At 37.9% G+C, this 24,549-nt stretch overlaps 1 protein-coding gene across 4 annotated transcripts in view; it reads left to right on the forward strand.

Moving 5' to 3' along the window:
- The window catches only part of UBN2 (ubinuclein 2), a 72,217-nt gene extending 50,964 nt beyond the window's left edge, over nt 1-21,253 (forward strand). For all 4 annotated transcript variants that reach the window (XM_030308536.1, XM_030308539.1, XM_030308538.1 and 1 more), the window contains 5 exons: nt 1,966-2,008; nt 6,158-7,708; nt 13,751-13,982; nt 14,416-14,505; nt 18,834-21,253. In XM_030308536.1, coding sequence (XP_030164396.1) covers nt 1,966-2,008; nt 6,158-7,708; nt 13,751-13,982; nt 14,416-14,505; nt 18,834-18,883 — 1,966 coding nt within the window. In that variant the 3' untranslated portion in view covers nt 18,884-21,253. The remainder of the gene's footprint in view (nt 1-1,965; nt 2,009-6,157; nt 7,709-13,750; nt 13,983-14,415; nt 14,506-18,833) is intronic.
- Nucleotides 21,254-24,549: the final 3,296 nt, after the last annotated feature.

Here is a 24,549-nt window from a genome sequence, read left to right on the forward strand (position 1 = left end):
AGACGATCTCCATTTTACTACTGCCTTTTTTTCCAAAAAGAATCATTTTTCTGTTGACCTGAGACCACATTTATCTGTTTAATAGTTCTCAGGCTAGTCTCCAAACACCTGAATCTATGCTGGCCTGAGATCTGGCGGCTAGGAGCCATGTAGACAGGAAGCCTCTGATGGTTTCGTTTGTTCCTGGGCCTTCTTCCCTCCAGTTATTTTGTGTCCTTTTTCTTTCCCTCTTAATGATGATCAGCATAGCTAACCTGTAGCCTTGTGCCTTGGAAGACAGTTTCTTACACATACCTACCCTGCCTTGCCTTGCAGAGTGCTTCATTCTACAAAATTAATCTATTTTTCATGCCCTTCCCTTCTGTTCAAAACTGGGTATTTCCCTAGTGGTATGATTACTAAAGAAAAGTCTCTGATCCTGGTAGGCAGTAGTAAAAAGCTGGGTTTTTTGTGGTTATATTTTTGGGTGAATACTGGTTGACTCAACAAGAATTTTATATTTACCTACAACTTAGGGCTATTTCTCTGCACCATAGAAGTGTAATAGTAAGAGTTAATAAAATATACAATTAGCAAGTCACTGAGAATTTACAGACCACTGTAATTCAATATTCTAAGAGGTCTGGTTAACAACTGGGTAACATTACAAAACTCCCCATCTCCTTGTGTACAATTATAATGGAATTTTTTACAACTCTTAGGAAGGACACTTTGTTAGTATACTATCAGAGTTATGTTGGGTTGATTGTGGTTTTTGGTTCTTGCTATTCTTGTTTATTGAGTATAAATTTGGGATAAGTTTGGTTTCATACACATAGGTTTACTTTGTTGCTGGTGGTTTAATTATCCTGGGGTGAGGGGTATATTTATATATATATGTGTATGTATTGGTGTCGATAATATTTCTGGCCTTTAATTTCCCTGTAGTTCTAAAATCACAAATGTGTTACAATTCAGGTATAAATAATTCATCCCTTTAAATCTAAAGCATATATTTACATAGACCCTCTCTTCAGTTTTTTAGGTGGCTTTATTATTATGACTAACTTGTGTTTTGTTTTGTCTTGTTTTGCTTTGTATCAGAAAGTACAAATCTATGGGATGCGTGGGCCTGATATCTTTTGCCCCAATGGTCTTTATCAAAAAAACTTGGAAAATTACTGTCGCCTTAATGAAGTTGTAGATTGGCAGTTTTAATCAAGATATTTGTTAATTTTATGGATGACATTTCAATTTAGTGAAGTAGAAATATTCAGTGTGAGGTATTTTAGCTTGTTAACCCTTTAGTTATTCAACAGACATTTGGGTACTTTCTCCTCTTATGGAACACGTAAGATTTTTGTCTTCAGACTTTTTCACACTGGTTCCCAAAGCTTCCAGGGTTGCATGGTATTTTACTTGCCTTTTATCCTCCTGTCGTTTTGACATTTTTTATTTGAATTCTCATATTAAAATAATTTTCTTTAAAAAAGAGAATTTTATTTTTTTAAATAATACCTTATTTACAAGTTCTTGGCATTGGTTCTTCTCAAATTATGGTTTAATTTGAGCTTGAGGTTTCTTGAAGATCTGTTTTCTTATAAATAATTATTCTTACCAGTTCTTTGAAGTGGGTCTTCTCAGGCAGCTTTGTTACCCTATCTTTAACTGAACTTTTTAAATTTTATTTTGATTATTTACATTTAATTTTTAAAACCTTTTATCATCTACTGTTCATATTTTGCTAATGGTTCAGCCTTTCTTCCAGTTAATTGAAATTGGAGGAAATGTTGCTGTATATTCATATATAAACTGAGTGTGTGTGTGTGTATACACATATATAAATACACACATATGTGTAGTTCCTTCATAGAATTTTCCAAATAGCATAAGAAATTATTTACCCATGTAATGGCAAGATTAGAATTTCATAATGAGTGACCGAATTGCTACTGAAATGACCTCCTTTTTAATCTGTTGTCTTAGGGCAAAGAAAAAGGTGATTCCTGCACCTAAACCCAAAGTGAAGGTAAGTATTGAACCAAATCTTTAATTGGTCATAATTGAGGAATGTTGAAATACATTCATAAGATGAAAAGGATATATGGTATTTATCATAGATCAATAGGTAGTGTACTCTTAAGAAGAGTGTTTTTAAACTTTGTAAAAATCCTAGAACCCCTGTATTTCCAAGAATAGATGACTGTGTGGTAGTGGGAAATTTGCACACATTAATTAAATTGTAAGATTTAACCTCATACAAGTTAGAAACACTATAAAATATAACAAATATCCTTTAAAAGCACAGCTGAGGGGCGCCTGGGTGGCGCAGTCGGTTAAGCGTCCGACTTCAGCCAGGTCACGATCTCGCGGTCCGTGAGTTCGAGCCCCGCATCAGGCTCTGGGCTGATGGCTCAGAGCCTGGAGCCTGTTTCCGATTCTGTGTCTCCCTCTCTCTCTGCCCCTCCCCCGTTCATGCTCTGTCTCTCTCTGTCCCCCCAAAAATAAATAAAAACGTTGAAAAAAAATAAAAGCACAGCTGAGATTGCAGATGTATAAGAGAAATCCCAAGGACCCAACGCAAAGAAGCTACCGGCGTGTTAATATGTCTTTGAAACTTTGGTTGCCTGTAGGGGTACTTGCTGATTTTCATGTATCACTTTATGATTTATTTTCAAATTTCTTCTCAGATCACAGGAGATAGGGTTTTCTTGGGCTTATATAGATTAAGAATTAGACTGAAACTCTGCAAGAACCCGGACCTTCAAAGGGTAACACCTGTGGTAAAAGAAAGAACTAGAAAAATTCACTCGCCAGCAGAAAGTAAGAAACTTGTGTGTCTTGGCCTGAGTCCTAGATTAGGGGAAGGAAGTCCTCCCTGAGAATTTAAGGAGTTCACGAGTTTGATTTATACTACCTGCAAGATCTGGGAAATCCCCAAACTTTGAAAATAACTTAAAGGAATTAGTATTAACCCAAGGCAATTGGCAAATCAAATTTTCCTTGAAATAATGCAGTCTCATAGCAGGCTTCAAAGGCTTGCCACATATATACTGTGTCAAACATGAGCTTACAGTTTGAAAATACAGATTACACAAGGAAATGAATTACTATGAGTGAGAGTCAGCAGAAACATCTGACAGAATTAGATCCCTGAGAGGGCCAAGTGACGGACTTACTGGGTTTCGAACATAAAGGAATTTAACTTGTTTAATATTCAAAGAAGGAGAAGACAGGATAAAAAATATCACAACAGACAAAGCAGTTGAAAAAGAACCAGGTATAATCTCTAGAAGTGAAAACTGTAATCATTTGAAAAGTAAACTTATAGAGAAATCCCACACGCTTTATTTAGGTTTTGGACTTTCCCTATAGACTTCATTTCTTTGAATAGATGAGTTTCTTTGCTTATGAGGTATGGCCAGAAGGCCATCCTTCTCTGTGGCCTTCTTAACTTTTAATATTAGAGGCTTTGTAAGTACGAATAGGCCTCTTTTTCTTACATACCTCATTTGTCTTCTAATCTAAATAATGGTGAGCCAGTATTCCATCACATCTGTTGAGTTCGTGCTTTGTTTTGACACATTATTTTTAAACTCCTAATGCCCTTCATAAAGTGTTTGTTAAATTTTACATCTGTTCAAACATATGACTAATTTATCAGAATTCTGATGTTGACAAGGATGGTATAGGGAATTCCCTGTTTTTGCTTGTTTGTGTCTTTGTGATTAAATTATTTTTTCCTTTTCCCCAAATGGAAAAACTATATCGCCGATTTGTGTTTCTCCTACCCTACCGCCCCTCAAATACCTGTTTTAATTACAAAGATAATACAAGGAAATACATTAGAAAATGCAGGGGTGCCTGGCTGGCTTAGTTGGTGAAGCATGTGACTCTTGATCTCAAGGTTGTGAGTTCAAGCCCCACATTGGGCATGAAGCCTACTTTAAAAAAAAAAAAAAGAAAGAAAATGCTAACAATACAGAAAAATAAGAAGGCAAAAAGTATAAGTATCCAGGAAAAAAAAAAAGCTCCTACTTTCTGGTACAAACCCACCCTCCCTTCCCTCCGTCCAAACACCTGTTCATTTATTCATATGACTTAACATTTTATAAATGGGATAGTTTGCTTTTTTGACTCAAGTATATACCCTGAACAATTATCTCTGTCAGTATAAATTTACACAGTACTCTGCTGGCTGGATTTAATGTTATTTTTATAAAGAAAAAATTAATTTGGGGGCACCTGGCTGGCTCAGAAGAGCATGCAACTCTTGATCTCAGGGCTATGTGTTCAAGCTCCACATTGGCCCTAGAGCTTACTTTCAAAATAAATAAATAGGGGCCCCTGGGTGGCTCAGTTGATTAAGCCTCTGACTCTTTAATTCTGGCTCAGGTCATGATCTCATGGCTCATGAGATCAAGCCCCACTTGGGATTCTCTCTTCCTCTTCTCCTCTCCCACCGGTGCGGGCACGCTATCTCTCTCTCACACGTGCACGGTCTCAAAATAAATAAAAACTTAAAAGATAAATCAGTAAAAATAAAGCCAGTGTATTCATTAAAAAATAAAAAGTTACTTCAAAAAGCAGTTTTATATTGGTAACACTACCAGTATTATTCTGATACGTTCTCCCATCGTCAGTTTCTATACTTTTTTATAAAATGAAATTTTCACTAATCACAATTAGATGGATGGCATGTCAAAGCAGACATGTTTTATGTGCATTACCCATTCATATCTTAAGAATTTTGACCTTAATGCGGTTATACTACAGAATTCTGAGAGGCAGTGGGGTTTTCAATCAGGGCTTTTGGAGTAGCAGCTTAGAAAAATTGCTGATTTACTGTAATACAGTAGATCATTTTTAACAGCTGATTTCCTGTAATACAGTAGAAGGTGATAGTAGAGACACTTCCTCTCCATTCTTTCCCCACTGTGGTTAAGGTAAGTGTTGTGGTGATATAAATTGATACACAATTTAAGACTTTGGGTTTAGGTTTATTTGGGTTTGTTTTTAAGAAACCAATCAAAGAAACTTTGAAATGATTTTTATGTAATAGTTTTATTTCTTCTTAATTTTAAAAATGACATGAGTCAGATACTTTATATTTCTCTTTTAAGGGAAACAGTTACTTTTTAATTCTTTTGCTTTTTGAATATTTTAAGCTGTGCTTTATGGGGTGCTTGGGTGGCTCAGACGGTTAAGCGATGAAGTGTCTGACTCTTGATTTCGGCTCAGGTCGTGATCTCACGTTTCGTGAGGTCGAGCCCCAAGTCGAACTCCGCGCTATTAGCACGGAGCCTGCTTTGGATTCTCTCTCTCCCTCTCTCTCTCTGCCCTTCCCCTGTATGCGCGTGCTCTCTCTCTCTCTCTCTCACAATAAATATATAAACTTAAAAAAGAATAAACTGTGCTCTAATTCTCTTTTCTCTTACTTGAATTTTAAGAAGGTTAATTTTTTGAAAAAACAGACAATATTCTCTTAGGTATTCAGAATTTTAATTCCTAATAACCCTGTTTTCTTAGTATATGGCCTTGCTCATAGTACACATTTAGTAAATATATGTTGAATACATTACAAACGATTTCTACCGTGATAAATAGAAGACATAATTTCATATGCTTGGACGAATCCCAGTTTGATGTACTACTTTCTCTACGTATGGCTCTGGGTGGCTCTAGCACAGGGCATACAGAGGGCAGAAATACAAGGAAGCAGAAAGCAAGGGTCAGTATCCTAGCAAACCATTCTATAGAAGAAGGGTGGAGTCTTAGGATAAATGCAGAATTTCTTCTAGGTGCAAGGAGAACAAAAAGAGAATAGCCTCTGAACAGACGGATTTGGAATAGCACGTGAAGATCTGATGTAGGTGGGCAGGGTGAACGGGGTTTCACCAATAATGTAACTAGTATGTGAACGTTCCTTTGGCTTGGTTTTAATTTTAAGTCTTCTCAGAAGAGCTTACTAAGGTATGGCAGCTGTTTGCAATGTATCAGATGCTTTGGCTTATGAGCACAGTTCAGTCAGGAGCTCTGTCCTCAGACATGTTTTGGTTTTTACAGTCTATAAAGATTTCCAGTGGAATTTTAATCATCGTGAGAATTTCTTAGTCCTTTCAAAACTGATACTTAATAATTCATTTAATTTTTTCCAATATAATGCTGTTTATGGTAGGAGTGTAGTCCAAAAAAGGACCAGAAAACTCCTGCATCCTTGGTGGCTTCAGTTGGTGGTCCTTCAACGAGCTCTAGCACATCTGCCGTGGCCTCTACCAGTTCTAGCTCTACACCAGCCCAGGAGACCATCTGCCTTGATGACTCACTAGACGAAGACCTTTCTTTCCATCCACCTGCACTGGATCTTGTTTCTGAAGCTTTGGCTGTTATCAACAATGGGAACAAGGGCCCTCCGGCTGGCTCAAGGATAAGCATGCCAACTGCAAAGCCTCGTCCAGGACTGAGAGAAGAAAAGTTAGCAAGTATCATGAGTAAGCTGCCATTGGCTGCTCCTAAAAAACTGGATTCTTCTCAGACTGCACATTCATCAAGTCTTATTGCTGGTCACACAGGGCCGGTACCAAAGAAACCCCAGGATTTAGCTCATACTGGCATCTCTTCAGGCCTTATTGCTGGTTCTTCAATTCAGAACCCTAAAGTTTCCTTGGAACCTTTGCCAGCCAGGCTGCTTCAACAAGGACTACAGAGGTCGAGTCAGATTCATGCTTCTTCCTCTTCACAGACCCATGTTTCCTCTTCTTCCCAAGCCCAAGTTGCTGCCTCCTCTCACGCTCTGGGAACATCAGAGGCCCAAGACGCTTCTTCGTTAACACAAGTAACAAAGGTGCACCAGCATTCAGCTGTCCAACAAAACTATGTGTCTCCATTACAAGCAACCATTAGTAAATCACAGACCAACCCAGTGGTGAAATTAAGTAATAATCCCCAACTTTCCTGTTCATCCCCGCTTATTAAGACTTCGGATAAGCCACTTATGTACCGCCTTCCCTTATCTACTCCCTCACCCGGAAATGGTTCTCAAGGGTCCCACCCCCTGGTTTCTAGGACAGTACCTAGCACCACTACCTCCAGTAACTATTTAGCCAAGGCTATGGTGTCACAGATGTCCACGCAGGGTTTCAAATCTCCCTTCTCAATGGCTGCATCCCCCAAACTTGCCGCATCTCCAAAACCTGCCACATCTCCTAAACCCTTGCCCTCACCTAAGCCTTCTGCCTCACCCAAGCCCTCTGTGTCCACTAAGCCTTCAGTATCAACTAAACTTATTTCTAAATCCAACCCAACTCCCAAGCCTCCTGTACCCCCAAGCTCTTCCAGTCCAAATGCACTAGTAGCCCAGAGCAGCCACTCCAGCAGTAACAACCCAGTCCATAAACAGCCCAGTGGGATAAACCTCAGCAGACAGTCTCCCACCTTGAATTTGCTGCCCTCCAGTCGTACTTCAGGCCTTCCATCCACAAAAAATCTTCAGGCCCCTTCAAAGCTAACAAATTCCTCACCCACTGGAACTGTTGGGAAGAATAGCTTGAGTGGAATTGCAGTGAATGTACCTGCCAGCAGAGGTAGCAACCTTAACTCAAGCGGAGCCAATAGGACTAGTCTCTCTGGGGGAACAGGAAGTGGAACACAGGGTGCTACTAAACCGTTGTCTACTCCACATAGACCATCCTCTGCCTCAGGGTCTTCAGTGGTAACCGCCAGTGTGCAGGTATGTATGTTCTGTGTGTTCGCGTGATAAAACGTAAGCTCGTTTGATTGTTCTCTTCAGTCAGTTTAATAACCATATACATACAGAAGTTGTTTGTAATAGTTTCTTAAAGCTTATGGCCAAGGCATGTTCCTGATGTTGACATCACAGTAATGGGGATACTTGGTGGATGAGGTTTCTGTTGGGATGTGGATTCCCCCCCCCCACCCCCGTAAAGTAGCACATGCGTACTTTCACAGTTGTTGAAAAACACATAGAATGAATATTTAAAACTGTATGTTGTCAAAGTCCAGAACAAAGCCGTAACTTAGGAGTTTAACATACTCTCACTTGTCTCCTTTCTCCCCTGTTCTAGTCCCTCCTCTCCTGCTAACTTTGATTTTTTTATTTAGACAGATTTATACATTTGTCAGGGTTTTTTCCTTTAACCATTTGTCTTTTCAAGTAAAATTTTTATTTTGCATTAAACTTACAGTTATTCATACATAATTCTCTCTGTCAAATTACTGTCAATAACCCTTTTATATACCAGTTTCCCTTTTGTGAGTTTTTACTTTACATTTATCTTGCAGTTAGCAGAGTGCCTCACTCAAGAAAGGAGTCTTTTCAAGAAGGTTAACGTAAAACCTAGTTTCCCTTAGCTCTAGCGTACCTGATAATTTCTGTGCCATCACGCTTGAGTATGTATAGACTTCTTGGGTCACTGTCTCCCTCCCAGTGTTATAAGTACTGTTCCACTGACCTTTGCTTAGTATTTAGGATTATGGAGAAGTCAGAGGCCATTCTGATTTTTTGTTCCCTTATGTGTGTTTTCTCTGCCTAAATGCTAGTAAGATTTTCTCTTTTTACTTGAGATTCAGGTATTCTCGGATTATGATTAGATTTATGTATAAGGTTTTGTTAACTGTACCTAAAACATGGTGACCTCTTTCAGTCTTATACCTGGTGGCTTTTTCAGCCCAGGAATATTTTGTTCTATGCGTTTCATTGTCTTTTCTGATCCATTTGGCCTAGGTTTTGTGAGAACTCTTTATCACTCATATATTTCATCTCTCTCCTTTCCATGTCATCATCTCTGTCATTGTTTTCATCTTGCTGCCACTCCTTGTATTCTGAGACTTTGTCAGATTTGTCCTTCATGTGACCAGTTTGATTTCTTTAATATTCTTTCTCCCTGTTCCCTGTCCCCAGAAGTAATACGTATTCACTGTAGGCAAATTCAGAAAAAAGAAAAATCACCATCCTCCCACCGCTGTTTATATTTTCTGGGTACTGTTTGAGATTCTTGTCAAGAAAATGGGTTTTACATAATCTGTTTCATAACAAGCTTTTAAAAAATACATAACATTTTATGATGTGTTCTTCAGTTCTTAAATGTTTTTTGAAAACAAGACTTTTATTGATTTGTGGAATTCTGTTGTCTAAAAAAGTACTGCTTACTGTTTATGTGGAATAGGAACATCTAATGAAAGAATGTTTATCTTAGTGTTTGTAAATATTTCTGCTATTCAGTACAAGCTAAGCATCGGTATTCATAAACAAATGAAACCCAGATCATCACTCTGCCATCCCTGTAGGCCTAGGAATGAATTCATTGTAGAATTCTAATAAAAATAAAATTCAGTTAACTGATACTTCATTAGTTGAAATCTTGGACTCTCTGATGTTTTATCTATTAATTTTACTTTTATCAGAAATAAACTAGCAAACACTGATTAGGGATGGCATGTTAAAATTCAAGTTATAAACTAAGGTCTGGAGAGTTAGTTCACATTCTTATTACTTTTTGATGTTAATCTTTAATTTGAGTAAAGGAGAGATTTATAACAGAAATACCAGTTCCCTGCCAAATGGGTCCTCCTTCCTAGTGTCAGTTACTTTTAATTCCCCTAGGTTTTTGTGTGTTTTTAAGTATGAAAAATGGATGAAGACAATTTATTCATTTTAGTATTAACTTTTAACTTCTTGTCATGATAAGGCTTTTGGCTCGCTTTATACCTTTGCCATTCTCCTGAAAGAGTAAAATTACAGCCTTTGACCATGTAGACTATTGTCTCTGTTGAGCCTACTCATAAACTATGGTTTCATTTGCTTTCTTATTACAAGTTTTTGGCTTTTTTTCTGAAGTTAAAACTTCGCTTTTTCCCCCCTTCACTTAGGAATTTAAAGCTAAATCTTTCTCCATTCTTTGTCATCTCCAGTGTCTATCAGTTCTCTTTCCCACCCCCACCCCCATCCTTCTTGTATTTGATCATTTATCCCGAGAGAAGCTAGATACTTGGCATAACAGTTGGTTTGTCATCAGGGAACCTATATGGCAGAATTTGTGTTTCCAAAAAAGAACTGCTTCCTTCTGGTTTTCTTCCTTTCTGAAATGACTTTATGATGTGAAGGCCTTAGCGTTCCTGCCTTCAGACTGACCCTTTTTGTTCTGTCTTACTGGTTTGACTGAAGAAAAGGTCAGTAATTGAATAAAGTTGTTGGTAAGTTGGGGAGAACCGATGGCTTTTTGTTTTTAATGTAGCCTCTCATTGAAACCTGGCGGCCTCTAGATACCTGTTTCTCTAGCGCTCTGATACTAAAAAGAGATTCCCTATCCGTGCTTGCAAAACATTCAGTTCCTGTCTGAAAGACATCTCCAGCTATCTGTTCGTTTGCAGAGTGAAAAGGACAGGGCCTGAGTTTAACAGAAGTTAAAATCTTTCTGGGTTCAGATTATCACCGCTACCCTCTTTCTATTGAATAACTTTCTGCTCAAGGCTTTCCTCTTCTTTCTTACCTTTCAACCTGTCGATTTTCTATGAATTCTGTCTTTGCCACTTTATAATTCCCAAAATAATTCATTCCTTAAGCAAATGTTTATGAGATGTTTAATATGTGCCAGGCACTCTTCTAGGTGCTGGGAAAATAGAATGAACATCATACTCAAGATTTCTCTTCTCACGGAACATATATTCCAGGTAGAGAGAGAAACAAAACACAAATTTTTAAAAAATATTTTAAGTGTTCTGAAAAATTAAAACAATAATATGATAAAGTGTGATTGCTGCTAACATAGATAAGGGAGTTGGAAAAGCCTCTTTCAGGAGGCAACATTTGAGTGGGGAATTGAATAAGCAGGCCAGTCATTTGGAGATAGGGGGGAATGAACAGTCCAAACTAGAGTGAAGACACTGAGATAGGAAAGAGCCTGACATGTAGGCGTGCACATCTAGACTAGGGAGAGATGGAGAGGTGATGAGATCTGAGATCAAGCAGAACCATGTGATGGAGGACCTTGTAGGCCACGATGAGAACTTGGGGTGTTAATGTGTTCAGTGGGAAGCTTTTGGAGGGTCTTCAACAGGGGAGTGGTATGGTTTGATTTATATTCCAAAAGATTACACTGGGTGTCGTCTGGGTGTCGTGGAGAATGGGGGTGGGGGGGTACTGGTGCACTCACCAAAATAAAACATGCGGTTAAAAAATTTTATACATATATATATATATATAATGGCCACCACGGGAAGAGCAAGGTTTTCTTTTATGTTTTCTCCTGGAAATAAAATGTGGAGGTCACGGAAGTATTTTTGATTATGGAGCATCATCCTGAACTTTGCCGATTTACATTTGCCTGTTTTATGTTGACACCTTCTCCTATATGCTTCCGAATCGTAACGATAGGATACCCAACTTTTGAAAGGTCTCCATCTCATAAGAGAGAGAAATTTATAAATGCCATGTAACATTCAGATAATCTGATGTTTCATTTTAATTTTAGAAACAAAAGTGGATATCAAAGTTTTTTGAAAGCACAAAATGTTAGTTATGGCATGGTATCGTTTTCATTTGCTCAGTTACTTAATTTTGGAAGTTGCTCTAATTTACACTTGCCAGCTATTTTAATACTTCAGTTAGCCTCCTCTAGAAAAGCTTGAGTTCTCCTTATTAGCAGTATCTAATGTTCCTTACCACGGGGTTTACTTGGGGCAAACAGTATTGGAGTGTGTGCACCATATTATCCTGGGATTACAATAGAATTATGATTAAAAAAGAACTCTTATTCTTAAATTGATGCAGGATCCCTTCAATCCAAATTGCTTCAAAGCATTATTTCTAACTTAGTAATTATTTCAAATTGTATCTGTTTTGTATATCATGGTTGGCTCAGTAAGGGAAAGACCTGAAAATAAGAAAAATAGCCAAGTCCAAGCAAAAGTGATGGAGATTTGTACTTAAGTGTTGGAGGAACTGGTGGTTTAAAAACAAAGTTTTTTTTAAGAAAAAGAATGAGTATGTTGACAATGAATTCATCTTGTCTTGTTATTTTATGATGCCTAAAAACTAAGGTTTCAAGCCTGAGTGTTGAGAAAGAATGAGACTATTAATGATAGCCGTTGACAAATAGGGCGGGGTCGCATGATTGCAGGAGCTGATGAGTTCAGTTGTGGTTGATGAGTGTTCCATATCCAAGTGACATTCCTCACTGAGCTTTTAGATTTACAAGATTGAAACTGTGACGAAGTCAGAACTATGGATGTAAGTTTGAGAGCTAACAAAGAAGAGAAGGGAAGGCTGTTGGAGAAAGAGTTGTAAAACTAGAATTGAAGCCTTCTTGAGTATATTCTTCATTTTTTGTTTAGCACTGGCATGGAACATTTGGTGTATCAATATGTGTTATTGGCATATAAGAATGGGGAGATCATTTACATGGATTTTTCATGGATTAACTAAGAAATAGATCAGCCCCTTTACTAATTAGTAATGTTTACTGCAAGAGTAGTTAACACAGAGATAAACCTGATGATAGTTAACATTGATTACTGACTAAAAAATATTCAAAGAATTCAGTTTTGTTGACTAAATTTAGAACCGTAAAATTTTTGGCCAGGGAAACTTAGAATCGGTAAAGATAAGACTACAAAAGAAAATTCACAGTTGCAGAAACTATAATAATATCTGATACTGAAAAAATTTTACTGTAATTTTTGTTAATAAGTACATATAGAAAAGAGAGTCAAAATGGGGACAGATTATTGCTGAATAGAAAATTGTTCAAAGAATTAAATTAGCTTAATGAAGTATATTTAAGTAATTTCTCAGTGAAAGCTAATTACTGTTTGCATATTTCAGATTTAAATGTGTTTTTCATAAACATGGCATCAAAGCCCAGGCAGAGGAGTATTAAAACACCTTTTTACCTTAAGGAGTCTTAAGTTGAGAAAAGTAGTGAAAATGGAAACCAGCTTTCAGGGGTTAAGGAGAAACTAAATAATATGGAAATGGAGGGTATCATTTAGTAAATTTGATAACAAAAGGAGTACAAATAAGTCAGGTTGTTTCTAGGGGTTGAGGAAGAGCCAGGGATAGCTGTGGTTATAAACAAAACAGAACAAAAACAAAAAAACAAAAACATGAGGACTCTGTATGTGACAAAGCAGAGGAAACATGGGGAAAGGCGTAATACTAGATATTTGTACCAGAAAGTTCTGCATAGGTGGGATTCATGGCATGGTCAGATGGTTAGGCTTGGAGAAGAGACAGGTAAGGCTAATGATGAGGAAGAACATCTGGGATGGCCTCATTTCTTTAAGGCTTTATGATGAAAGCAGAGGGTATTGCATTAGGGGCTCTGAGAGAATCCTAGTCTGGAACAATAACCATGGGGATTGTGTCAGGAAGGTGGTAAAACAATGAAATTACCAGTCATTTTCAAAGATCATATTGAAATTGAGTGAAATTAATGGCTAGTGAGTGGCTCAGATCTAGGGTTTAGAAGCAAAAGTAGAAGTCTGAGGTGAGAAAGACATGTTAATATAGACATTAAAATAAGTCAAGGAGTCTAAACTGGTGATGAAGAGCTGAGTAGAGAATTATTTTCAAAACCAGTATGGTAGCTCTTAGAAATATACTTTTCACCTCGGTCTTTATTTTCTGTCTCATGAAGTTTCTGTTAGAGTAGAGTTAGGACACAGTCTTGCGCCCATGAGGATATTAAATACAATAAATCAATTCAGGTTAAAGATTTGATTTCTTATGTATTTTGACCCCTGGTTTCTGCAGTCCACAGCAGGAGCATCATTATTGGCTAATGCCTCACCTCTGACTCTCATGACATCACCTTTGTCTGTAACAAATCAAAATGTGACTCCTTTTGGGATGCTGGGTGGCCTTGTTCCAGTGACCATGCCCTTCCAGTTTCCCTTGGAGCTACTTGGCTTTGGAACGGACACAGCTGGAGTGACAACCACCTCGGGATCTACCTCAGCCGCTTTCCACCATAGCCTAACTCAGAGTAAGTGGGGCTCTTTTAGTTACTTGCCTACCTAGTTTGACAGAACGGGAAAACTCATGAATTTATACTGATTGAGAGTAGTCCATTTGGAGTTAGTGAAGATTACAGAATTTTCTTTAAGAAATGCAGTTTAATTTCATTTATATAGAATAAATCAAATTGGTGGATTCAGAATTTATTTACAGTTCTTAAATGAACCATCTATACCACATTGCTATCTTAATGAAATTTATAAGAGGCAGTCAAATTTGCTGAGTTATTTGCATGTACGTATTTATATATGTACATTTTTTCAATGTATGTACTCTAAGGAGGACTTTGAAATCAGGGGCTATGCTTAACATTATATAAGTTAAACTATTTTCATTTTTTATCTAAGAGGGCTTAAGTGTTAGATTGAAGAAGATCACTGACAATTCTGTTTTTCTCTCAGATTTACTAAAGGGTTTACAGCCAGGAGCTCAGCATGCAGCAACACTTTCCCACTCACCTCTGCCTACACATTTACAGCAAACATTCAATGGTAAGAAAGCCACCTATTTTTTTCATCTCATAATATTTATATAGATTTATAGATTGGATTAAACATCTCTGGAAACTAAATGGGATGACAGAAGTTGGAAAAAAACAGATTTCACATGACTGAATCCTCATTAGCAACAAACTCCTTGTAAGGAGAGGAAATCGGTAAAGAGACCTTTTGTTACATGTGGAGAAAAAAAAATTTTGAGAGCAGAATAGCACGAGTGGGAGAGGGGCAGAGAGAGGGGAACAGAGAGAATCTTAAGCAAGGTCCACACCCAGCACGGTGCCCAGCATGGGGCTTGATCTCAGGAACGTGAGATCATGACCTGAGCCGAAACCAAGAGTAGGACATTGAACCCACCGAGCCACCCATACGCCCCTGAAGAAAACATTTTGAAGGTATTTGTTATATTGAAATGATAACGAAGAAGAGGATTCATAAAACAGTGTACAAAAGTCATGTCCAGTAGTTGCAATAGTTCACATTTTGAAGGTTTACTAAGTGCCAGTTAGTCTTGTGACTACTGACATGTATTAGCTAATTTAATCCTTACAACACCTGAGAGTGTACTGGTAACAATCCCCATTGTTATAGATCAGGAAACTGAATTAGAGATAAGCAACTTGCCCAAGATGATACAGTAGTAAGTGATCTGAGATACAAATCTGGGAAGTCTGACTTGGTACCTTTTCTGCCTTTTAGCAGTAATTCAGTTAATACCCTCCCAACTGTATGCGTTACACACTTGCAGCCCAGCTAGATCACTCTGAAATTAGATAGTGGACATTGGACATAACATATTGACCTCTAGGTTATTGCTTTCAACAGCAGTCGACCTCAGTAGACTGCTGATACTATTCTTGAAGGCCATTTTCAGGATCTTTTGAACAGAAATAAGTGTTCACCTGGCCTCTTAACTTTGCAGGTTGACTGGGATCTCACTATTCTTTTTGGCCACTGCATTTAAAATGATCTTTGAAGGGGCACCTGGGTGGCTCAGTCAGTTAAGCATCCGACTTCAGCTCAGGTCGTGATCTCACAGTTTGTGAGTTTGAGCCCTGTGTTGGGCTCTCTGCTGTCAGCACAGAGCCTGCTTCAGATCCTCTGTCCCCGTCTCTTTCTGCCCCTTCCCTGCTCATTTTCTCTGTCCCTCTCTTTCTTCCTCTCTCTCTCTCTCAATAAAGAAATAAATAAATAAACTTAAAAAAATAAATAAAATGATCTTTGAGGGACACCTGCGTGGCTCAGTTGGTTAAGTGTCTAGCTCTTGGTTTCAGCTCAGGTCATGATCTCATGCTTCATAAGATCAAGCTCCTTGAGAGAATGAATATAACTTCTCTATATTCATTTTATATATAATACAAACTTTTTCTGTAAAGGCCTCCACAGTAAATATTTTCAGCTTTGCAGGCCATGTAGTCTCTATCACAACTACTCAACTCCGCCATTCTAGTGCGAAAACAGCCATAGGTAAATATGTAGCATGAGTGTGGCTGGGTTCCTATAAAACTTTTTAAAGTAGTGGTGGGCCACATTTGGCCCTTGGGCCAAACCTTGGTCTAGACAATCTCAAAGTCCAGTTAATATGAGTATTTTATTTTGTAGTTTCCCAAAGCTGCTTTGAGCACAATCCTTCCTTGCCATTTTATGAATTTAATCATACCTTAGGTCACATCATTCTCTCTGCAAACACAAGTACATAATATCTCATTATGAATGGAAAAACCAATTCCTTAGATGTTGTCACCAAAGTTATTTTAATAGTGTCCTATTTATACAGCTTTTGAAACAATCATCCTCTCTCATTGATACAACAGAGGCAGTTTCTTCAATAGAGGCAGTTTTTTGTTTTATGTTTTACCAGAGTAATTTAGATACCACGTGAATGAACCTAGCAGTGTGACATATGGTCTCCTCCAGCCTTAAGGTTGATCTTGTAATACGGCAATTTGTTCCTTTTCACCTGTGTGTCTCTGCCATTCATGCCTCCCCCTGCCTTTTTCTCTCAGGCTTAGGAGTGGGAGGCTTCATTGTCCTTGCTAAGGCAGTACCTTGTTAAACTTTCTCTATATTTTGTTGGCTGTTAAGGTCACTGGGTTCTAGTCTTGCCCATTTTATTTTATTTTATTTTATTTTTTTTTTATATATGAAATTTATTGACAAATTGGTTTCCATACAACACCCAGTGCTCATCCCAAAAGGTGCCCTCCTCAATACCCATCACCCACCCTCCCCTCCCTCCCACCCCCCATCAACCCTCAGTTTGTTCTCAGTTTTTAACAGTCTCTTATGCTTTGGCTCTCTCCCACTCTAACGTCCTTTTTTTTTTTTTTTTTTTTTTTTTCCTTCCCCTCCCCCATGGGTTCCTGTTAAGTTTCTCAGGATCCACATAAGAGTGAAACCATATGGTATCTGTCTTTCTCTGTATGGCTTATTTCACTTAGCATCACACTCTCCAGTTCCATCCACGTTGCTACAAAAGGCCATATTTCATTTTTTCTCATTGCCACGTAGTATTCCATTGTGTATATAAACCACAATTTCTTTTTTTTTTGTTTGTTTGTTTGGTTTTTTTTTTTGTTTTTTGATTCATTGGGATTTTCTTTTTTTTTTTTATTATTTTTTTTTTCTTTTTTTTTTATATATGAAATTTATTGACAAATTGGTTTCCATACAACACCCAGTGCTCATCCCAAAAGGTGCCCTCCTCAATACCCATCACCCACCCTCCCCTCCCTCCCACCCCCCCATCAACCCTCAGTTTGTTCTCGGTTTTTAAGAGTCTCTTATGCTTTGGCTCTCTTCCACTCTAACCTCTTTTTTTTTTTCCTTCCCCTCCCCCATGGGTTTCTGTTAAGTTTCTCAGGATCCACATAAGAGTGAAACCATATGGTATCTGTCTTTCTCTGTATGGCTTATTTCACTTAGCATTACACTCTCCAGTTCCATCCACGTTGCTACAAAAGGCCATATTTCATTTTTTCTCATTGCCACGTAGTATTCCATTGTGTATATATACCACAATTTCTTTATCCATTCATCAGTTGATGGACATTTAGGCTCTTTCCATAATTTGGCTATTGTTGAGAGTGCTGCTATGAACATTGGGGTACAAGTGCCCCTATGCATCAGTACTCCTGTATCCCTTGGGTAAATTCCTATCTTGCCCATTTTATTTTATTTATTTATTTTTTTCCACGTTTATTTATTTTTGGGACAGAGAGAGACAGAGCATGAACGGGGGAGGGGCAGAGAGAGAGGGAGACACAGAATCGGAAACAGGCTCCAGGCTCCGAGCCATCAGCCCAGAGCCCGACGCGGGGCTCGAACTCACGGACCGTGAGATCGTGACCTGGCCGAAGTCAGACGCTTAACCGACTGCGCCACCCAGGCGCCCCATATCTTGCCCATTTTAAATAGAGTGATCAACTAACTAAAATTTAAAAAATAAATCAGTGTATAAATAAATACATACAATAATCAACATTTTCCCAATTAAAAGTTAAAAACCATATGTAAGGAGCACCTGGGTGGCTCAGTCAGTTGAGCGTCCGACTTTGACTCAGGTCATGATCTCATGGTTTTGAGTTCGAGCCCCGCGTCAGGTTCTGTGCTGACAGCTCAGAGCTTACAGCCTGCTTCGGATTCTGTATCTCCCTCTCTCTCTGCCCTTCCCCTGCTCGCGCGCTCTCTCTCTGTCTCTCCCTCTCTCTCTGAAAAATAAATGAACATTAAAAAACAAAACAAAACACACATGTAAAACTAGAAACCGTTGTTCCCAGTTAGCAGACTTTCCTATCACTTACGACTTTTGCCAGGTTAGGACCAAAACAAAGACTCAGCTGGATTTTTCACTACCAGTGTATCCCATTTATTTACATAAATAATCGAGAATTAATTATCAAATGCTATGTCATGGCAAGGAATTTAATTTCACTTGCAAGAAAATGAAATTGACTTAGTCTTCTAAAGGGATCAAAAGATGTGGTAGGTTCCTTGAAGGTGGGGATTATGTCTTTTATGTTCCTTTGTGATCCTCATAGCATTTGACACAGTGGGTTCTGAGGTGGAAAATAATAGTATTTCAACTGAAAACCAATCGAACCACAGCCATTTGACTTAAGAGGATCTTTTTTGTTGAGTTCTCTTATGTTTCTCAACCTCTGTAATGCCATGCATAGCATGTAAATTATTAAAGGTTATCTTTTTTAGCAGTGTCATTTCGCGTGGAAATTAAACGTTAATTGTTCTCATTGCTTTGTTTGCTTTTAATATGTATTTTTATAACACACCGACACAGCCCAATTAAACATCTCTTTTCTCAGATGGAGGCCAAAGTAAAGGGGACGCTAAATTACCACGGAAATCTCAGTGACTTCCCAGCGAGCAATGGAGATGAGACACTCAGCTGGCTGATGGAATCTACCTGATGGGAAAGTACTCATGTGGTCATAGGGCTGCTGTTCTGTCGATGTTTACATTCTCTCGTCCCAAGCACTGTGGTGAGGAGGAAAAAAGAAAAGAGAACATTACTTGAGTCAAGCCAGGTGCAGGAGGAAGAAATGCTTTCGTGCAAAGTTAGTGACCTGTGGTCTCCTCTAAAGAAAGACAAAGTGACCATATTAACTGACTTGAAAGAGACTCAGTTGTCAAACCCACAGAAGTACAAATTTGATTTTTTTCCCCGGGGGAGAAAGAAGGAATCTGAGGATTTGGGTAAACTCCATCCATCCTGGGGGTTGGATCTGAACACTTGTAGACATAATCGCATAATAAAAGGCAGTCTATCTGGAATTAGGCCAGTTTGTCAGGAGGAACAATCATGTTTATCTGAGTGGACTATGCAGCAAATTTGCCACACAACAAAATTAATGACCCTGTGTTTGATCCAGACGGTAGCTGAGGAAGTACTGTACTCTCACAAGTCCTGAACAAACTTGAATCTTCTCCAGTGTGTAGCAACCCCCCATGTAAATCAGTGGACTAAAGATGTTTCAGGAAAGTTATTTTAGCACAGTGACACATATTACTAAATCATCAAGATTTTTAAAAGTGAAGAAATTGAGCCTGTTGCTCTTAACAGACAAACTTAGATGTCCCCTTTTTGTAAAAGGGTCAATTTCATCTTCCATTCAGAAGCAGGTACTTAACTCTCCTTCAGGTGATTTGTGCATCTGGTATTGACTGGTTAATTCTTACTTCCATTCTTGATGTTAAAATGTGACTCTTCAGAAATGGGGATCTTTGACGTAGGGCTGCGACTTCGGTGCTCCTAGCCCCTGCAGGCCCAACACCCTGAACTGTAAACTTCCCCAGCCGCACTTCGGTTCACAACTTCTCCTGGTCTTGTAGCTAGTGGTACTTCAGGTGATTCTTAATTGTTGACAGAGACAGGCGTGAGTGTGTACTACACATGCCTCTTCGTTGGTCATTCAAATGGCATATATATATTTTTGGAATTTTTAAGATAGTATTTTAAAGGGAGGAATTACATTAGGATCATTATGTGTATAAGGGATTATTTTTTATAACAATCACAGTGTATTTTTACTCCCTATATCCAGTGTAGTGAAATTGATTTGGAGCATTTGGGATCTTAAAGCTTTATTAATATTTACTGAGAATATTGATATGTGAGTAAAGCTGCAGATAACGGGATAACAAAACTGCTTAGTTCTTATAGCTTCCTTATGCAAATACATACTCAACAAAGGATGTTAAGGGAGAAATTTATGGTTCTTTTTGAATATATTTGATTTGATTTTTTTTTTTTTCCCCTCACCTTTGGTCTTGTCTCCTTTTCTCCCTATTTAGGCTTCTGAATGTTTTCAAACTATACCCATGATTGGTGTAAGCTTGATCCATTTATAACAATAGACTAACCTAAAAAACAGCATGAAATTGATAGTAGCAAGATTTGCATCTTTTTTCATTACAAGTCACCCTATACCCTTACATTTCTTCAAATAAGTGTATTAACCTGGCCCTTTTTTCCTTTTACAAGCACAAGTCCCAAATAGCCTATAGGACTGTGAATAAATTACCACAGATCTGTTCAGATCTGTATACCTGTATTTTGACTTCAAAGTCACATTGGCTTGCTTCATAGCAACAAGTTAATAAGTAACTGAAAGCTTTAGTTCCAAGAACTTTTTACAGTAAGGGGAAAGGATTATTTCAAAGGAATCACTGATATAATTACTTGCCCCTAAGAATTTAGTTTACCAGTAAAACATAAGAATGTTGTATCAACCCCAGTTGGAAGGATATTGGGATGTTGCAGCGAGGCTTGACTTGAATCGAATATGTTTAATTAAAGGTTGTTTGGTTTTTTAAATTAGGGAAGCTTACCCAATTCTTGAGTTATTCGAGTGTAGTATACCTGTTGCTTTTATCTAATTTGGAAAAAGAAGTCTTTGCTAATACTCTATGGGAGTTTTCCTTTGGGAAGCAATAGCCTTTGTTTTACTTCCCACACCAGGAGAGAAGTCACAGTGCATACTAATCTCTCTTCCTGCTGATAATTGTGTACGTGTTCATCTGTGTGCATATGAAGATTTATTTATATATAAATTCATTACTAATGTAAGTCAGGGAATAATTTCGGTTTCTTAAGTCCATCAGTTCTGAATCATGCTACGTGAAGATCCCTGACAATTCTTGGTTGTCATTAGAGAAGAACAGGATTATCAATTCTTCCCCCAAGTATTATTTTATAACTAACCATTAAAATTATCTGAAGGCTCTTGGCTCTGAAAAGTCCATATATATGGAGATGATATTCTATTCTCTTCACTCTTGATTCCTTGAGGACTGCTACCTGGTCCCCCCCTCAGCCCTCCACCACATTTTCACTAACTTTCGTCCATTTCAATCAAGACGACCCTTTTATGTTGTACAAATGAAACAAACATCTTTATATTTCTTAATAGATAAGTATGACCAGAGAGCTCCTAGATGTAAATACAGAACTGTTTCTTTTCTAGATCATAACATTGAAAATGGTGTCCATACTTTATGGGTGCCTGTCTTTACAGTTTTTCTTACTAAATACAACCATATAAATTGGTTATTTTTTAGCACAGAGACTTGTGACTCATACTGTATTTTTGCACTTAAAAGTCAAATCGTGTTATTTTTTAAAACGGTGAGTAATTGGAAAGGATATAGAGCAATGTGTATTTCTGAAGAGCATTAGCAACATCCCAATGCAAAAATAATCAGCACACTTAATTATGTCCCACTCAGCGGGATTCTTGATTCAGGAAAATTAAGCTGTTTTGTTTTCAACTGTCGTGTATTTTAAATTGCCTTCACTGATGTATAAGCTGTTACTGTACATACAAGTTAATCCTCAGTATTCACAAGCAATAACGGTCAGCAGAGTTGTCTTCAGAGATAGCAGTGCTGAGCCTCAGTTGGAGACTGTTTGGGAGCAAAGTGTCAAGCTCATTCAGAGCCTCCAAAGTCAATGCAAGCAATAATTCCACTATAACTCAATTCTAATTCTTTCTCACATGCTTCTCAAATCCAAGTGTAAAAGAAATCATGGTTTTAAAACATCCTGAAGAAAAACGTTTTGGAAAAAGAAGTGAAGTTAATCTGAAGTCACAAAATCCCGATATTCTGAGGAAATCAGAGGATTGTGTTAGTACATTCTGTCATGCCTGCCACCCCTTTGATGGATGTTGTTAGCCCAAATTACATTTTTTTATATCCTAGAAGTTGAATAGGGTGTATTGCATCACCGAGGTAGGAGGAAGAACCGGGCACATACATGTTTGGATACTGTGGGTTTGACACCTGTTTGAAAACAACTTATTGGGAAAGATTTTTAACCCAGGATCCCCACCCACCCACCCCACCTCACCCCACCCCCTCCAAAGCAGATCTAAATTGTTTACTACCCAGGGTTGGAAAGGGCAGACACGTCAAGTCTGTTCCGGTTGCCCTTACCACTCCCCTTTCCACCTCTACTTGGTTCAAGACGTTTTCTGAAATGGAAATTCTGCTGTTAATCAAACTGCCATTGATTGTGAGAACTCTATGTCCCTTGGGATCATCTCTTAGAACTCCAGTTATCTATCATATTTGCTGCTACATTTGTAACATGAACTTTGCCTGTATTGGTCGATTTTAATCTAATTTACAGTTCTTCATTTCTAGGAGGTTTTGTCATATGACTTGACCCATGTATAGAGTTAGGATACTTTATTTTAGGAGTGTACCGTAAAAGCACACTGGTTGGTCCCTGTATTCTTTTTATTATCACTTAGGTTTTGAATTTATGTTTGCCTTTTTGGTTCGTTGATGTTTTGTTTTGCTTTGTTTTAAATTAGAAATAGAAGAGTGAGAAAAATCTATAATCAGGCCAAACTTGAGAACTTTCCCTTGTGCTTCAGCACTATAGTTTCTGCTGACCATATGTTCTCAAAAGGGGCACTTTTACTTTCTCTTGTGCATGTATGATTGTTTTGTTATGTTTTTTGCTTTTGTAATAAGCAGAAGAAAAATGCAGTAGTAGGTAAATGATTACAAACATGTTCTGCAATTTTATTTTATAAAATTTAAGGGGAAAAGTTTAACTCTCTGTAAATCATTTCTTAGCTCTGGTAAAATGCTTATTCCTCTAAAACACGCTCAATTCAGGCCTTTGTCTTCGTTAAGTGCCTTTTTTTTCTTTCTTTTTCCCCCTCTTGAAAGTGTTCTCAGATATCCTAAAGTACAGGCTAATAAGTCAGGGGATTCAGGAGGAAGAATCTCATACTTGCCAACATCATGTCATGCTGTAATATTATTCTTCCTTTTTTTGTTTTATAAGTATAAGGATATATGTATAAGATACATACATACATATATATGTATACATATGTAATATACATACCCATATATATACATATATATACATATACATATATATACATATACATGTGTGTGTGTGTGTGTGTGTGTGTGTGTGTGTGTGTGTGTGTGTATAACTAGTAGCTGCTGTACCATCGCATCCTTTCCAAACACACTCCTTTCAGTGTTTGCAAAACTTCTGGCTTGTTTATTCCATTGTTTTAGTCAATTCAAATGGGTAGATTGGGAAACTGTCTTTATACAAGATGCTATCTTCCCCCTTTGAGTATCTGTTTGTAGAAGTTAACAAAAATACCTAAATATAATAAGTCATTTATTTCAAGTAAAATAAATTTAGTGGACTCATTGACCATCCTGGATGTAACCCACTGCTCTGTGCCCTTCAAACTTGGCATGAGTACTATTGGAGAAAGCATTGGAATAACAGTCTTTTGTGGGTCAAGTTGATAAGGAGCACTTATCAAGTTATGGCAGGCAAGACTAAAGACATGGGCAGCTAGAGTCGGAAGCTTGGTGTTGTATCTGAATAAGTTTTGAACAAAGATGGCAACTTTGTCAACATTAAACGTGCATCAGGTTTTTCTCTGGGAAATTATTTTTGAAGAATTCATATAGCTGCATATCTGTGAAAAGGTTAATAGACTCAGAAAGACTTCAGATACTCATGTAAACACTCATATAACCTATAGCATTCTTGAGAGATCTTCAGTTTTCTTTTTATTTGCCAGATAATTACATTTGGCTTACTCTGATTTTATGGTTATTTAGATTTCTCCCTTGAACAAACTGGCCTAATTTTCAGTATCTAAGATTCATCTGTTTCTTGTTAAAAACAGGTATGATACATTAAGGGAGACTAAGTTGAACCAATCCTCAAAGCCCAGTACAAATATATCTAATAAGTGCCCCCTTTTAAAGACATTTTAATTGGGAAGAGGAGACGGGTGGCGAACAAGAAAGCAGCGGCTCCTGGTAGCGCTACCTGAGAGCACAGCGCTTATCTGGCAGCCTCAGTTCAGGCGAGTCATTCTTGAATTACTATATTTAACAGGGGGAATATCATTTAACCTTCGTGCCTCAGACTACCCATTCGAAAATTGGGTATAATAATATTCACCTACCTCCCAGGGATATCAGAGACTTTACTATTTCAAAAATACTTTGAGTTTTTCTAAAATG

Source organism: Lynx canadensis, chromosome A2 (genome assembly GCF_007474595.2).
Source record: "Lynx canadensis isolate LIC74 chromosome A2, mLynCan4.pri.v2, whole genome shotgun sequence".
NCBI lineage: Eukaryota > Metazoa > Chordata > Mammalia > Carnivora > Felidae > Lynx > Lynx canadensis.